Genomic DNA, 15,259 nt, shown 5'->3' on the forward strand with positions numbered 1-15,259 from the left:
TATAATCAGGATCCCAGTTTCAAGTCAGACATTAATTCTCTGTCTTGCTCTGGAGTTAAAGGAAAATGATGTACATCTTACATTTTTTTCTAATTTAATTGTCCTTTTTTTTTTTTTTTTAGTTATGTTTCGCTTGTATGACACAGATGGAAATGGGTACTTGGACAGTTCGGTAATTTTATTTCTATTGACATATTATACTAGCATGAACTGTAACAGTGTATTTGTATGAATCCATGCAGAACGCACACTGAATAAACAGAAGTAATAACTGTGTATAATAAAAATATTTGTCATCCAGGATATTTTGAGGCTACTCCTAATAATTTGTCCTTCTGCTGAGCATATCCACTTCCCCCTCAACTATAGAGATAGTCAAATGTTGAATCTCCCAATGTGAAATCATTCTTCTGATTTTTAGTTGTAACATTTACTACAGGAGGCAACTTAACTCAGCTCCCAAAACCCCTTTGTACTTATTGGGAGCTGTACATGAAAGAGCTATTTGTAGGGTTGCATTGAGATGGAAGAAAGGTGAGGCTCAACTTTCTGGGAGAAGGTAACAGCAGAAGATGAAGGGGAGAGGCCAGCATGTTCAGAGAGGCCAGGAATGAGGATACATTGTTAAAGGAGACGTTTAGGAATAGTGCCTGATTACACAATTAAGAGAACATCAGAGAAAGTCATCAGAGAGATGTTCAAGAAGTGGGTGGCTTGTGGGCAGAGCCGGCGCTAGGCATAAGCAGACGAAGCAATTGCTTAGAGCCCTGAACAGCTCAAGGGGACCCACTGCTCACTTTTTATTATAAGAACTTGCCTGTTTTAGTATTGTGTGTTGTGGGGGGGCTAGCACTGGCTCTGTTTTCAGGTATTGGGAAGGAACAAAGACTAGCAAATTATTGGAAATGGGGATAGGGCAGGCATCTTTGTCTTTTGCTTCCTCTCCCTCCCCCCTCCCCGAAAAGGGGGGGGCAGGAAAAGAGAGATATTGGCATATAGGAGGAAATAAAGTAAGGGGACATACCCTTAAATTGGTACTGATAGTGTTCTAGGACCAGGCAACAGGGGGTTTTAACAAATATAAGCCAAGTAATGCGTAAGGGATGGAAGGTAGGATCATAGATTAGGTTCTTGAAGCTTCTAGCACCCTGTAGAATGAGTGTGAAGAGGTTCTATTTTCTTATTTCTATTCACAGGCTGTAACAGTGGCTGTAGGGCTAGATTTCATCTCCCAACTGTGTTACACTCCCCTCTCCTCCACTTACCCCTACTCAGACTTTATGTGCTGGAGTGGATTTGACCCAGTGGTATGAACAGACATTTTTCAGTGGGCAAACACCATATTAGCACAATTCAGAAGACAGAACCAATTTAAATACGCCTTTCATTGAATTAAGTAAGGATCAGTGACAATTCAAAGGAGGGAAGATGTGGTGCCCAATGCTAATATACAGGTCAGAACATAATATACAGTTGATCTTTAAATTTAATTAGAAGAAATTCAATCCCTGATTAAAACATCACCCTTCATAAAGGATTTTTAAAGCACTCTTGGATGTTAATAAAAATATGAATTATGACAACGTGAAGAGTTTTTGGAATGTAAAAATTAAATTTTAAAGTCCACATTTTAAGGACTAAGCAAAAGTAAGATTATTCAGGAATAAAGTGTCCTTGTTTCTCCACAGTATTTCTTCTGCCTTGTTCTTGTAAGCTTTTTCAAGCACAGAAAAAAAAAAAAAGGCTGGAGAGAGGATTAGAGAGCCTTCACTAAGTAGTGTACATTAATACAATATCTATACTAGAAAGGGTTAGAAACAACAGACTTTTTAAAAATGAAAGGTTGGGTTCTGCAGAAAACATAAATAACTGCAGAAAAATATTGACGGGAACTCTTTCAAACATTGACGTCTAAAGTGTGCCTGTAAAATCACCATGAGTAGCTCCCATTGTGTGTGTATGTGAGCAGTTGTGCATCCAAGCATGCATCCAGTTGCGTGCACAACTACTGATTTTGTGTGTATGTATTTTGCAGGTGCAACTTTGATGCCAGTGTTTGAGAGTTTGTTCCAAAAATTGTGTGGCCAAATTCATGTTGTCTCTTGTTCATAAGAAAGAAAAAAGGAGGGTAAGCATGGTACAACTTTTGTACCTTATTCCTAGCTCCCCTAAAACCCAGGAATTCACAGTCCATAGATGCATTCCAGGAGGAATCTGAGGTCAGGAAGCATAGTATCGTCAAGTGTGTGTTTCTTGAACCCCTGTGTGCCCTTGCTGACATTACTTGTTGGCTGCATGTGTAGAAAATGGTTGTGGTGGTGGCGGTGGCGAGGGAGGCGGTTATAGGAACTCTGGCGGTTTGAATAATGTTGCAAAAAAATGCCATTTTTGTTGAGCCTTACACATTATGGCCATTTTCTGAAGTACTGGCAACTTGGACTGCAATTGGAGTTGAGTCCTCAGCACCTCTGAAAATAAAGGCCCCATAGAAATAATTGTAATAATTGTATATATTCGCTTGCACTCATTTTGAGAGCAGAAGTGAAGAAGAGCTGAATGTGCCCTCCCCCCGCGACATGCATGCTTTTCTTATGGATGCAATTTATACTGGGCTTGAGTGCTGACCCTAGAGCAAAGGGGCAGATTCTTAGCTGGTGTAAACTGTCATAGCTCCATTGACTTCAGTTTACAGTAGTTGAGGATTTGCCCCCAGGTTTGTACAAATATCTAAATGGTAAGTGTACCAAACTTACAATTGCATTAAAACATATCCATATCTGCATAATATACATTACCCAAAAATATTAAAATACTATTTGCATACAGTAAGTTCCTGTGATCCTGAAACACTCAAGCAAATCTTGTGGGGTTCATACCTTGTTGAACTAAACCCATGGATTTAAATTAATGACATTTTGTGGAACTGAAATCAGCACAGTGGAGATAACACCGCAAATTTGAAAGAACATGGTTCAGTGAGAGCAAATCCTTACTAGTCTCGCTTCCAATAGCACAAGTCATCCCAGTTACGTGATGAGCATAAGTTATACCTGACCAAAGCACCTATAAAATGTGAGTTCAGGTCTTTCTTTTTCTCTGAATGATTTCCTTTCACCAAGGTCAAACACACACACACAAAAACCTCACCCTAAAATATTCCCTTCTTAAAATAATTAAAAGTAACCCTTTTATTCTGCTTAATGGAGTCCCCAATGGATATTTATTTCTGATTTTAACTTATACTAGTAATGATACTGATACTCAAATATATAGCATATAACTGCTGATTGAATATTTTTTACTAGATACTTTGATGTATTAAATGGTTTGAGGTTTAAATTGTTGTTTTGTTAAAATATACATTTAATATTTTCATCCATAGAGATGGTGCATCCAAATACACTGTTAGTCTATATTAAAACAATTATAAACTATATATCTGAATTGTAAGAAAATCAGCCAGTCTGATATTGCATTAAAATATCTTTGTTCTTTTTTCCTGTCTAGGAACTAGAAAATATCATCACTCAAATGATGCATGTTGCAGAATATCTTGAATGGGATGTCACTGAACTCAGTCCAGTAAGTATTTTGTCAGATCATTGATGCAATTAATTCTGGAAAACATTCTGTAATGTCCCATGAATATCTGTGATATTAATACATATATTGAGTAGTAAAAATAATAATAGTTGTTACTTCTTTCTGGGGCTGCCATTCAGCCCTTTCCTAATCTTTGTCCAATGAGGACAACATAGCACTATGGTCATAAGTCTGAAATATATGCCCTCCACTAAAGTTTAAGGCTTTTCCTTCACAAAGTGGGTGGCTCAGGGTTAATGCATATTTTTATTGTTTTAGAATATCCAATTTATAGTTTTTTAAAAAAATCTACAGATCCTTCATGAAATGATGGAAGAAATTGATTATGACCATGATGGCACAGTATCTCTGGAGGAATGGATCCAGGGCGGAATGACGACAATCCCACTCCTGGTGCTCCTTGGATTAGAGAATGTGAGCATTAATCTAGCAATGTCCAAAGGGTAACTTGTGGGTCAGATGTCGCCCCAAAACTAATATATTTGCAACCTGCCACCACCTTCAGGGGGAGCAGTTGATCCCAGGATGGAGAATTACATAATGAGATCTATTATCACTGAAGGCCACAGTTTCATATTAAGGATGAAAACAGCTGTAATATTATTAATTTTATATCAGTTAGATGCAGCTGTTGTATTGTTGGCAAATTGCCAATGCCATCTGCCCTCTTGCACTTGAGCTAACTTTGGGCACCTCTCAGCATATATCTCAGGTGTGTGATTTTGATATAAAAATATTTGTATTGAAAATTTTCTGTAGTACTTTACAGACACTTAAATGGAGCTATTAAAGAAGTCTCTCCACCCCAAATCAAGCCCAGAGTATAGCAATTATGCAATCAGTTATATGATATTGTTATGAAGGTCGGTTAAGTTGAGCATTTCTATTGCTAAATGTATAACAATATAATAGTTATATAAGACTTTTTATCACAGGATCTCAAATTTATTCACAAATATCAATTGATTAAGCCTGTGAGGGAGGTATTCCTTGGTAAATATTATTTTCTTCTTTTTATATATGTGGAACTGAGGCACAAAAAGATTAAGTTACTTGGCTAATATCACAGAAGAAATCACTGTCAGAAATGGGTTGCCCTTTTTCCGGACTCATATTCCTAGATTCATAGTTAGATAGATTCATAGATTCCAAGTCCAGAAGGGACCATTGTAACTATCTAGTCTGACCTCCTGTATAGCACAGGCCATACAGCTCCCCCCAAACAGTTCCTGGAGCAGATCCTTTAGAAAAACATCCAGTCTTGATTTAAAAGTTGTTAGTAATGGAGCATCCACCATGATCATTGGTAATTTTTTTCAGTGGTTAATATCCCTCACTGTTAAAAATTTACCTTTGATTTCCAGTCTGAATATGTCTAGCTTCAACTTTCAGCCATTAGATTGTGTTATACCTTCCTCTGCTAGATTGAAGAGCCCATTTATTAAATATTTGTTCCCCAAGTAAGTACGTAAAGACTGTAATCAAGTCACCCTTTAAGCTTCTCTCTGGGTATCTTTATGCTGGGGGGGAAAAAAACCAACAAAAAACTAAAACACTTCCGGCAGTGAGTCTCAGAGCTCAGGTCTATAGACTTGGGTTTGCAGGTCTTGTGCTGCGGTGTTAAAAATAGCAGTGCAGATGTTCCTGCTCAGGCTGAAGCTTGGGTTCTGAGACCCACCTCTCTTGCTAGGTTTCAGATCTGGAACTCTAGCCTGAGTGGGAATGTCTAGGTTGCTATTTTTAGCACCGTACTGTGAGCCCCAGTGTGTAGACCTGGGTTCTGAGACTCACTGCCATAGGTGTTTTTTTGCAGTGTAGACATACCCCATGAACACCTGAACTGGGCACAGTATTCCAGGAGAGGTCACATCAGTACCAAATACAGAGGTAAAATAACCTCTCTACTCCTACTCAAGATTCCCCTGCTTATGCATCCAAGGACTGTATTATTCCTTTTGGCCCCAGCATCAGACTAGGAGCTCATGTTTAGCTGAACTGAACAGTAAGCAATGCTGCCTCTCATATAATGGATATAGAACGTCTATATGCTGCTTTTCCCTAGTTTTTATTGCGATATGGAATGGCTATTTTGGGGGGTAGTAAGACACTATAGTTTTCAGTGGGTAAACTTCACTCATTTAGAATTTGAATCTGCCTTATTCCATCTATTGATTAATGTAAGTACTTCTCTATAACATTATTGCGTGAGTATATTGAAGGCAGAAGCTGAAATATTCCAGTGGTGTACATACTGAACATAGGCCTGGAAAATACTAAATTAGATTAAACAAATGACTTATAGACTGTCGTAACTTATTTAAACATTTCTCCTTTTGAATATTTCTTTTAAGGAAAAAATTGATCATTAATATTTTCCTAAGCCACTCCAGCAATCAAAATTCCCTAGCATTCTGAAGTACTTCTCAGTGTGGATGTGCATGAGTGTTTTGTCTATCCAGGAATATTTGGATTTATGTGGGAGAAATTTAAATACACAGTTCTGAACAAACACTTATATAACTTATGTGAAGTTTATTTTTGATCACTTAACAAAACAATATTGAGGGGTCTCCATAAAGTTTTATTTCTTGAATACTAGTATAGGTGGCTAATGGAAACTATAGTGCTTTACACTATATTATTGTTCATGGATGGATAGGCCACCAACTTGGGGGACTACACAAGCTGCATCATTAGTCTACCAGGAAAAGTAGTGTAAAATTACCACAGGAATGGTGAAAGGCTCTAACATTGCCCCCCATTTTTTTTCTTTTTTCTTTTTTTTAGAGGCCTGTTGGTCCAATGGAATCATACAGCTGTTTCTAGAGGAAAGTCAACATTTCACATTTTCCATTGAACCAGCAAAAAGTTATTTTGCCTTTACTGTTAGGTTTACAATTTGTGTATATCTTGAATGGTCAAATCTAGATATATTTTTGGATACTGAAAAGTAAAGTAATATGAAACTGTTTTATCCCTGTCCTCTAGAATAATTTACAAAGAAAACATAAGATAGATGACAGAATGATAGATGACATAATTGTGGGAATGGTATGAGAAATATTTCTATTTGATAAAGACTCTGTATAGTCGTGACACTACATAATACTCCTGGGGGAGTTCTGTGCCCCCAAAAAATAAAAATTTGGAATCTGTGCACAATATTTTAAAATTCTGCAAATTTTATTTGTCAATAAATGTGCAGGCTCCAGGATGGCAGTGGGGAGCATAGGACACTGGCTGCATGGAGGTGGGAGATCACCCTGCAGCCCTCTCACTCCCGGGACATGGACTTGGCAGTGAGGCTGCACTCAACCCTGACACAGAGCAAGGCCTGGGCCTGCCCCAGAAACATCCCAGGGTCCTGTCCCTCTGTGCCAGGTGCACCAGGTGTGGACAGGCAGACTCAGCCTGGCAGGATCCAAGTGTGGAAGGTCTTAGTGTGTGTGGTGATCCAGGTCTGGGTTGATAGGGTTCTGTGTGGGGCAATCTGGGTACGGGCGGCTCAGTGAGGGGGGTCCAGGTGTGTGGGAGATCTGGATGCACAGGAGTTTGTCAGGGGGTTCTGGGTGGAGGGGGAATGGGATTCTGCTGAGGGGTCCAGGTGAAAGTGGTTGGGGTTCAGCAGGAGAGGTCTGGGTGTGGGAGGCTCAGCGGGGGTGTCTGAGGGAGAGGAGTTTGATGGGGTGGGGATCTGGGTGTAACTGGTTGGGGCTCAGTGGGTTGGGGGTCCAAGTATGGGGGTCTAGTCGGTCTGATCCAAACACGTAGGGGGTGGGGCTTGTGGGGATAGGGTTTCGATTACGGGAGAGTCAACAGGAGGTGGTCTGGGTACAGGGGTTGAGGTCCAGATGCAGGCGATAGGGTTGGCAAGGGTGGGGCGGGGTGTGTGTGTCCAGGTGCGGGGAGGTTGGGCTCAGCAGGGGGTCTGGGTGAAGGGTGGGGGTCCAGATACAGGGGGGAGGGGCTCAGCAGGGGTCCATATGCAGGAGAGGTGGGGCTCAGCAGGGAGGGCCGGATGCAGGGGAGTAGGGGTTTGGGTGGGGGAGTTCTGGGTTTGTAGGGGGGTGAGGCTCAGCAGGGGGGCGGTCTGGGGATGAGGGGCTCAGGACTGGGGCAGAAGGTTGGGAGCGGGGGAGAGCTCCGGCTGGGGGAATGGGCTCTGGGGTGGGGCTGGGGATGAGGGGTTTGGGGTGCAGGAGGGTGCTCAGGGGCTACGGCAGGGAGAGAGGACTCCCCCCAGCTCTCTCTCCTCACAGCAGCACCTGGGCTTGGGGGGAGAGGTGCCTCTCCCTGCTGCAGCAGCTCCAGGGCTGGGGCCACAGGAGAGGCGCCCCTTTCCCATCCCCCGCAGGTCCAGGCTGGGGTTGGGTACAGGGAGGGGTGCCCTGGCTGAGACAGGTCTGGGCCGGGGCTGGTTTTGGGGAGGGACTCCCCGTGGCAGGGCCGCGCTGCCCCAGCTGCAGTTGATTCCGAGCCAGGCCTTCCTGGTTCTGGCCAGGCCACCCCGGCTGTGGCTGGGTCTGGGTCAGGCTGCCCCCGACCACGGGTTCAGATCCAGGCTGGGCCGCCTGGGTTTGGATCCGGGCCGCCCTGGCTTTGGCAGGTCTGGGCCACAGCATAGTTGGGGCCGGGGGGGCCACCCCGGCTATGGCATGTTGGGGGCTGTGTTAGGTTGAGCCCAGAGGAGGGACGTCCCTCCCCCGGCCATGACAGGTCCCTGGGCGGGTTCCCTGAGCTCCTGTGCAGAACTAAATTGGGTGCTGCATGGCCACGCAGCTTACAGGGAACTTAGGACCTGAGTATTGTTTACTTTTGAGTCTAATATGTCTCATGTATACCAATGGCTCCACAATTAAGTTGTATAAAAGTTGGGAGAGCAGTGAGCTTAATAGAACTCTACATGTAAGCACTTGTCTCTGGGACTGGCCTGACAGAAATTGTTGGAGGCTTCTCAGTGCATTTCCACTATCCCCGGCTCTGACATCATCTGAAAGAAAATGGTATATTGATTGTCTTAATTCATTGATTTTAAGGCCAGAAAGGACCATTTTGATCATCATAACAAAGACATCGTTTCACCCTGTAATTCCTCCACCAAGATCAATAATGTGTGGTTGAACTAGTCCATATCTTTTAGAGAGACATCCAGTTTTGATTTAAAGATTACAAGTGAATGAGAATCCACCCGATCCCGTAGTAAGTTGTTCCAATGGTTAATTACTCTCAGTGTTAAAAAATAAGTGCCTTATTTCCACTATGAATGTGTGTACCTTCAACTTCCAACCATTGGATTTAGTTATGCCTTTTCCTGCTAGGTTAAAAAGTCCTCTTCTGTCAGATATTGTCTTCCTTTGTAGATACTTTTAAACCGTGATCGAGTCAGCTCTTAACTTTCCCCCCTCATCCCTCAATAAGCTCCTAAAGTCTTTTAATTGCTTAATATTAGAACAAATAGGGGTGGGGTTGTGGGGTTGCTTGGTTCATTTTTGACTGTCTACAGGGGTTTTATCTCTTGCTGAGATATTCTTTCTCATTTTGTATAAAACATATATATGTCAATCAGTGAGACAGATCCTCAGTTGGTATATTTGGTCACAGTTCTATTGACTTCAATGGAACTATGACAATTTATATCAACTGAGGATCTGCCCTGATACATTTATCACCTCTGTGTTACACCTATAATGTGTATATCCCTTAAAAGAAAACTAAAATACTAACATAAAAACTATTTAAGATATTAAATCACTAACAATCCTTTAATTAGTCTTTCTTATTGACTATATGGCTGTCCCACTTAAGGGAATAGCCATCTGAAAATAGTTAAAATGAAACAAGGAACTATATTACATAAATTGCAAGAATTAAAAAATGATCTTCTCTCTGTTTTTTTCCCTTTATTTGCTTTATCCATTTGTTCTTTCTTTCTTAGTGCCTGATTCTGCAGTTGCACTGCAGGCAAAACTTTCATGGAAATAAATGGGAGTTGTGCCTGTGGAGCAGCTGCAAAATGGAGACCAGTAATTGTATTTGTATGACGCCTCTTGCCAAGGCAATCAGCATGCTGAACAAACAATTATAACACAATGCAATTAAATTTTAATTGCTAATTAATTATCTTTTGTTTTATACAATGCTTTGAAAATCTAAAGCAAGATCTGAATGTTGTGTATTACAAATATTGTTTTGTAATTTATGTATTAAAAGGCCAGATCTTAGAATATTATATCTGGTTAATCACCAATTAACCCTTTAGCACTGGCTGAATGCATCCATCAAGCATCATATGTACTAAAACTGTTCCCATTAAACACCAATAATAACTATTCAGTAACATTTGCTTAAATTGCTTCCCTTGGAGATGTTACAGTAAAGTAGCTCTGGTTCTGATTAAATGAAAATTCAGGATGTTTTGAGTGATTTAAAAAAAAGGGAGTTAGAATGGAAACCACAATACAGTCTTAATTCTAATGGTTGCTGCTACTACCACCATTATAATAGTTTGCACCTATTTTATATAGTGCTTTCCATATGAGGATTTCAAAGTGCTTTAAAAACACTAATAAATTAAGCCTGACAACAGCACCATGAGGTAGCAAAGCATGTTCATCCCTCGCTTACAAATAGGGATTCTGAAGCACAGATGGCTTAAGTGATTTGTCCAAGGTCAAAAGGAAGTCTGTTGCAGGGCTGTTTAAAGAATCCATATCTCCTGGTGCCTTGGGCAGGTCTAAACTTAAAATGCTGCAGCAGCGCCACTGTATCACTTCAGTGAAGATGCTACTATGCTGATGGGAGAGCTTCTCCCGTTGCCATAATTAATCCACCTCTCCAAGAGGCGGTAACTGTCAATGGGAGAAGCCCTCCTGTCGACATAGCAATGTCTACACCGTGGCTTAGGTCAGGATAACTGCGTTACTCAGGTCTGGATTTTTCGCACCCCTGAGTGAGGTAGTTATACTAATGGAAGTTTATATTGTAGTCCTGACCCTAGCCTGCACTTAGTATTAGCCACAAGACTCTTCTTCCGTTGATTTGATGGACAGTGTATGAAAAGCTATAAGAAATCAAAGGTGGGGAATGTAGTCATTGGCCATGGGTTCTGTTCTTAGCTCTGCCAGTGATTTGTGATGTCATTTTCAGCTTCCTGGCCATTAAGATCAGTTAGGATTTGGAGTAATCTCCAAAGTGGAGTGGTGGAAGCCCCTTACATGAGAGATACTTTAGATGGGACAACACATTGCTAAATTCACAGGTCCAGACAGTGTAGCTTAATCACAACTCAGGACTGCGTAGAGTGGATTGTGTCTCCAGAACGTCTTCCTGGCCTTGGCCAAGTTTTCCATCTAGAAGCTCAAGCACTGGGAGACTTTCTGGGCCTGTAGGGCCATTTTCCTTCACTCCTCCATTTCCATATCTTGGCAGAGTTCCACTGAGCTATGTCCACTGTGATCTTTTCTCTGAGCAATGGGTGTCATCTGAGGTTCTCTGATTAGTATCCTCCACTTGCACAATGTGGGTAACCATTTAATCCCACTACCGGCCCTACACTTTTGTGTTTCATTTGTCCTGATCATTTGATGCTGGTTTCTTTCTGGCTTCTCGCCTGTGACTGAGGGGTGGGCCATTGCTGTGCCAAAGGCAGGGCCTGTACCTCGGGCCCTGACAGTCTCTCATGGAGAGCGAGATTCTGCTGTGGGGGTGCCTCCACTCCAGCCTTGTTCTGCAACCTTCTGGGCAGTTAGTTGGTGATTCCTTCACAGAACAAGAGTACCCTGATACCTACTCTTTCTGCGGTGAGAGTAGGACCCTGTAACACACACTTACTTCCCAAGTGCCAGGCTGAAGCCCCTATTCTTCTCCTCCAGTACTCCCTTCTGAGTTTCTGGCTGTATTTCTCCCCCTCTTCCTCCCCACCTGTTGACCCATCCAAGACCCCACCAAGTTCAGGTACCTCCTCATTAACCACCTTCTTGTGTTCCCATTTGCTATATATAATTCCAGAAGAAGGAAGGTCAGTCACAGAGAGATTCTGTGTAATTTTGAGACAATTATTCTTGCCCTCATTTCTTCAGACATCTGGGCAGAATTCCATTAGGTGGTGTCCAGTTACTCCTTGGAACTCTGTGTGGAGAAGTGGGCATTGTCTGGAATATTCTGCTTGCTGTCCCGTACTACCACGTTTTTATTATACCTTTGTTCACATCCCCATGACTTCACTTTTGATTTGTCACCCAGTCAGTTTATACCCATTTGTGTTTGGTGCCTTTTCTTTTGTGGGCAGGGGGTTACTGTCATTTCTATGGATAGGCCCACAAAAGGAAGGCCAATAGGGTAACAACTTTCACATGCACTAGATTTACTTTCAAAAGCCTAGAGATACAAAGTGGGTGAGGTAATATAATTTAATTTAACCAACTTCTGTTGGTGAGACACAAACTTTCGAGCTGCACAGAACTCTTCTAGCTGGCCTCTCTCACCAATAGAAGTTGGTCCAATAAAAGATATGACCTCACCCATCTTGTCTGTCTAATATCCTGGAGTTGACACAGCTACAGCAACACAGCTGACCCCTCTCTTCTGGCCCTCAAACAACCCCTAGCCTCTGCAAGCTCATCATCTGGAGCAAGCTCCCTACAGACCAGGACACACCCACTCAAAGTGGCACCAGACCCTGCCAAAACAGCAGATGCAAACATATTTCCACTGCTACAATGATCAACACCCCTCCAAAACACACCTTTCAAGATCCATATGTCCTACACTTGCTATCACAACATGTGGTGTACCTCGTCCGGTGCACTAAATGTCTCAATAACAACTATGTGGGTGAAACTAGATAACCACTATGCTCTCTGATGAACTCATAGGAAAATGATAAAAGACAACCAGTCACCTATGGGTGAACACTTTTCACAAAGTGATCACTCTATAACTGACTGATCAGTCCTCATTCTCAAAGGAAACCTGCACAACACTTTCAAAAGATGAGCCTGGAAGCATAAATGCATAACTCTTCTAGACACTAAAAATCATGGACTGATTTATTTAAATAAATATAAAAACAGACATATGGGTTTCTCCCAATTTAAAATCATTCCCACTAAAAGACTGGAGATATAATATTAATCTAAACATCAAGACATCTCAAACCAAAACAAAAATACAATATTTGACTATCCACTTACAGACTCCACAGTCACTGCAGCAGTCCATCAAATCGGTCTGCCAGACATTACTTTGTGTAGTAGCCACAGAAAATTGGGGCTGTACAAAGACGACAGGCTGAGCGTTCATGTTTAGTTTCACAAGATGAGTTCAGAAGTTTAATTGCTGAAAGGAAAACAATAAAAGGAATGGTTTGAAAAAGTCTGTTAGGGACTAGCTGTGTCACAAATAGTCAGGGCATCTAATGTCATTGTGATGATGTAATTAGAGGAATGTTCCCCACATCTCTTTGTGAAATGCCATGTTTCTCACTTCATTGGAAGCAATGCTATCCACTGGATAACTGGATAATTTTGGTGGACACATTAGGCCAAATTGTTGTCTACAGAGATAGACCACAAATTAATTTGGCCCAGTTTCTTCTGTGCAGATTATGAACAGGTGTAAAATTTTCATCCAAAAAGCCCATCTCTCCCTAACATCACATTGGGGGCATAGTTCATTCCTAATTCAAAGGAAAGGGTGCCACTAACTCATGGCCAACATATCTTCCAGCAACACCTAACGGTTCCCTGGTCATGACCAGGTGAGTCCTGGCCTACTCTGATCATCCATTCCCTGTGTGATCCAAGACCATCACAACACAAATACTATGGAGGTTATTGCAGAAATGGAATTCTCGCTCTTCCTGCTGTTCGCAAAGAGACAGATTAGCCCTAATTTTCCTGCTGCAGCTAACAAAATTCTGAGATGTCTGTCCTTTACTCAGGCAAACTTCCTTTGAGTTCAGTGGTGGTCTGACTAAAATCAGGAATTACTCTGGCACCAACAAACAGTTTTCAGACATTTTCAAACAGTGTACATTAGTACATATTGAAAATATAGCCATCAAAGGCACCCATGAACTTAAAAAAAAATCATTAAAGTTTGAAAATGTTTCAGCTATTATTGTTACACATAACATCTAAGATTATCATCAGTGAAAGATTAAACAAAACATTTCTGATTTTTCAATTTGTTTACTTTGTACATTTAACTACAGTCAGTTTTACTGTTTCCCCTGTACAGTCACTCACTTTCCCTTGTTATTTTCTGAATTTTTCACTCCGCAGCAGGGGAGAGAAGCACATAACATAAGAATGGCCATACTGGGTCAGATCAAAGGCCCATCTAGCCCAGTATCCTGTCCTCCAACAGTGGCCAATGCCAGGTGCCCCAGAGGGAATGAACAGAACAGGTAATCATCAAGTGATCTTTCCCCCATTGCCCATTCCCAGCTTCTGGCAAACAGAGGCTAGGGCCACCATCCCTGCCCATCCTGGCTAATAGCCATTGATGGAGCTATTCTCCATGAATTTATCTAGTTCTTTTTTTAACTCTGTTAAAGTCTTGGCCTTCACAACATCCTCTGGCAAAGAGTTCTACAGGTTGACTGTGTTTTGTGTGAAGAAATACTTCCTTTTGTTTGTTTTAAACCTGCTGCCTATTAATTTCATTTTGGTGACTCCCTAGTTCTTGTGCTATGAGAAGGCATAAGTAACACTTCCTTATTTACTTTCTCCACACCACATAATTGTTTTATGGCTTATTATAACAATCTGTAACCCACTAACCAACCCCCCACACTCCAGCTGCTTCTTCTCCCACCCATCCTTTTCTCCCTGTGTGATGGGCCACTTCACCCTGAGTGGTCCCTTGAAATAAGTGTTAACTACTTATGCTAAATAATCTGTTCCTTTTTGTTTTTAGCTGTGGCACTCTGATTAAGTTTCCCAAACCTAAGGAAGAGCTCTGTGTAAGCTCAAGAGTTTGTCTCTTTCACCAACAGAATCTGGTCCAATAAAAGATATTACCTCACGCACTTTCTCTCTCTAATTCCCTGGGACCGACATGTCTACACCACCACTGCATACAAAAGCCGAGGGATTTTGGAGCTGAATATTTTACATTTGCTCTCCTCTTGATTGCCACTAGATGTCACAATTGCACCACAGCTGCTATTTTGTTGCGGCTCAGAAAGGATCTGCTTTGCTTTTCTATAGTAAGAGAGAAATTCAACAGGAAGAAATGCCTTATAACTAAGGCTAAGATTTTGTCACGGGTATTTTTAGTGAAAGTCATGGACAGGTCACGGGCAATAAAGAAAAATTCATGGAAGCTGTGACTTGTCCTTGACTTTTACTAAAAATATCTGTGGCAAAATGGGGATAGGTGGGTCCCCACACCACCTGCAGTGGGGCAGCTGCAGAGCAGCTAGGAGCTGTGGGGCCCCCGCTGCCTGCAGCAGCTAGGGGCTGCGGGGTACCCCGGAAGCTTCGGGGGTCCACCCGCTGGGGCCGGGAGCTGTGGGGTACCCCCACTGTCCACAGCTCCAGGGGTCTGCAGTGGCCAGGAGCTTGGGGGTACCGCTGCTGCCTGTGGCAGCCGTAAGCTGTAAGGTACCCCCAACGCCTGTGGCAGCTGGGAGCTGTGGGGTGCCACCGCC

At 42.2% G+C, this 15,259-nt stretch overlaps 1 protein-coding gene across 4 annotated transcripts in view; it reads left to right on the forward strand.

The window, feature by feature from the left end:
• Positions 1–15,259, forward strand: part of DGKB (diacylglycerol kinase beta) — a 449,520-nt gene that overhangs the window by 91,870 nt on the left and 342,391 nt on the right. For all 4 annotated transcript variants that reach the window (XM_065397765.1, XM_065397766.1, XM_065397767.1 and 1 more), the window contains 3 exons: positions 123–172; positions 3,508–3,582; positions 3,898–4,017. In XM_065397765.1, the coding sequence (XP_065253837.1) occupies positions 123–172; positions 3,508–3,582; positions 3,898–4,017 (245 nt within the window). The remainder of the gene's footprint in view (positions 1–122; positions 173–3,507; positions 3,583–3,897; positions 4,018–15,259) is intronic.

This window comes from Emys orbicularis, chromosome 2 (genome assembly GCF_028017835.1).
Source record: "Emys orbicularis isolate rEmyOrb1 chromosome 2, rEmyOrb1.hap1, whole genome shotgun sequence".
Taxonomy (NCBI): Eukaryota; Metazoa; Chordata; order Testudines; family Emydidae; genus Emys; species Emys orbicularis.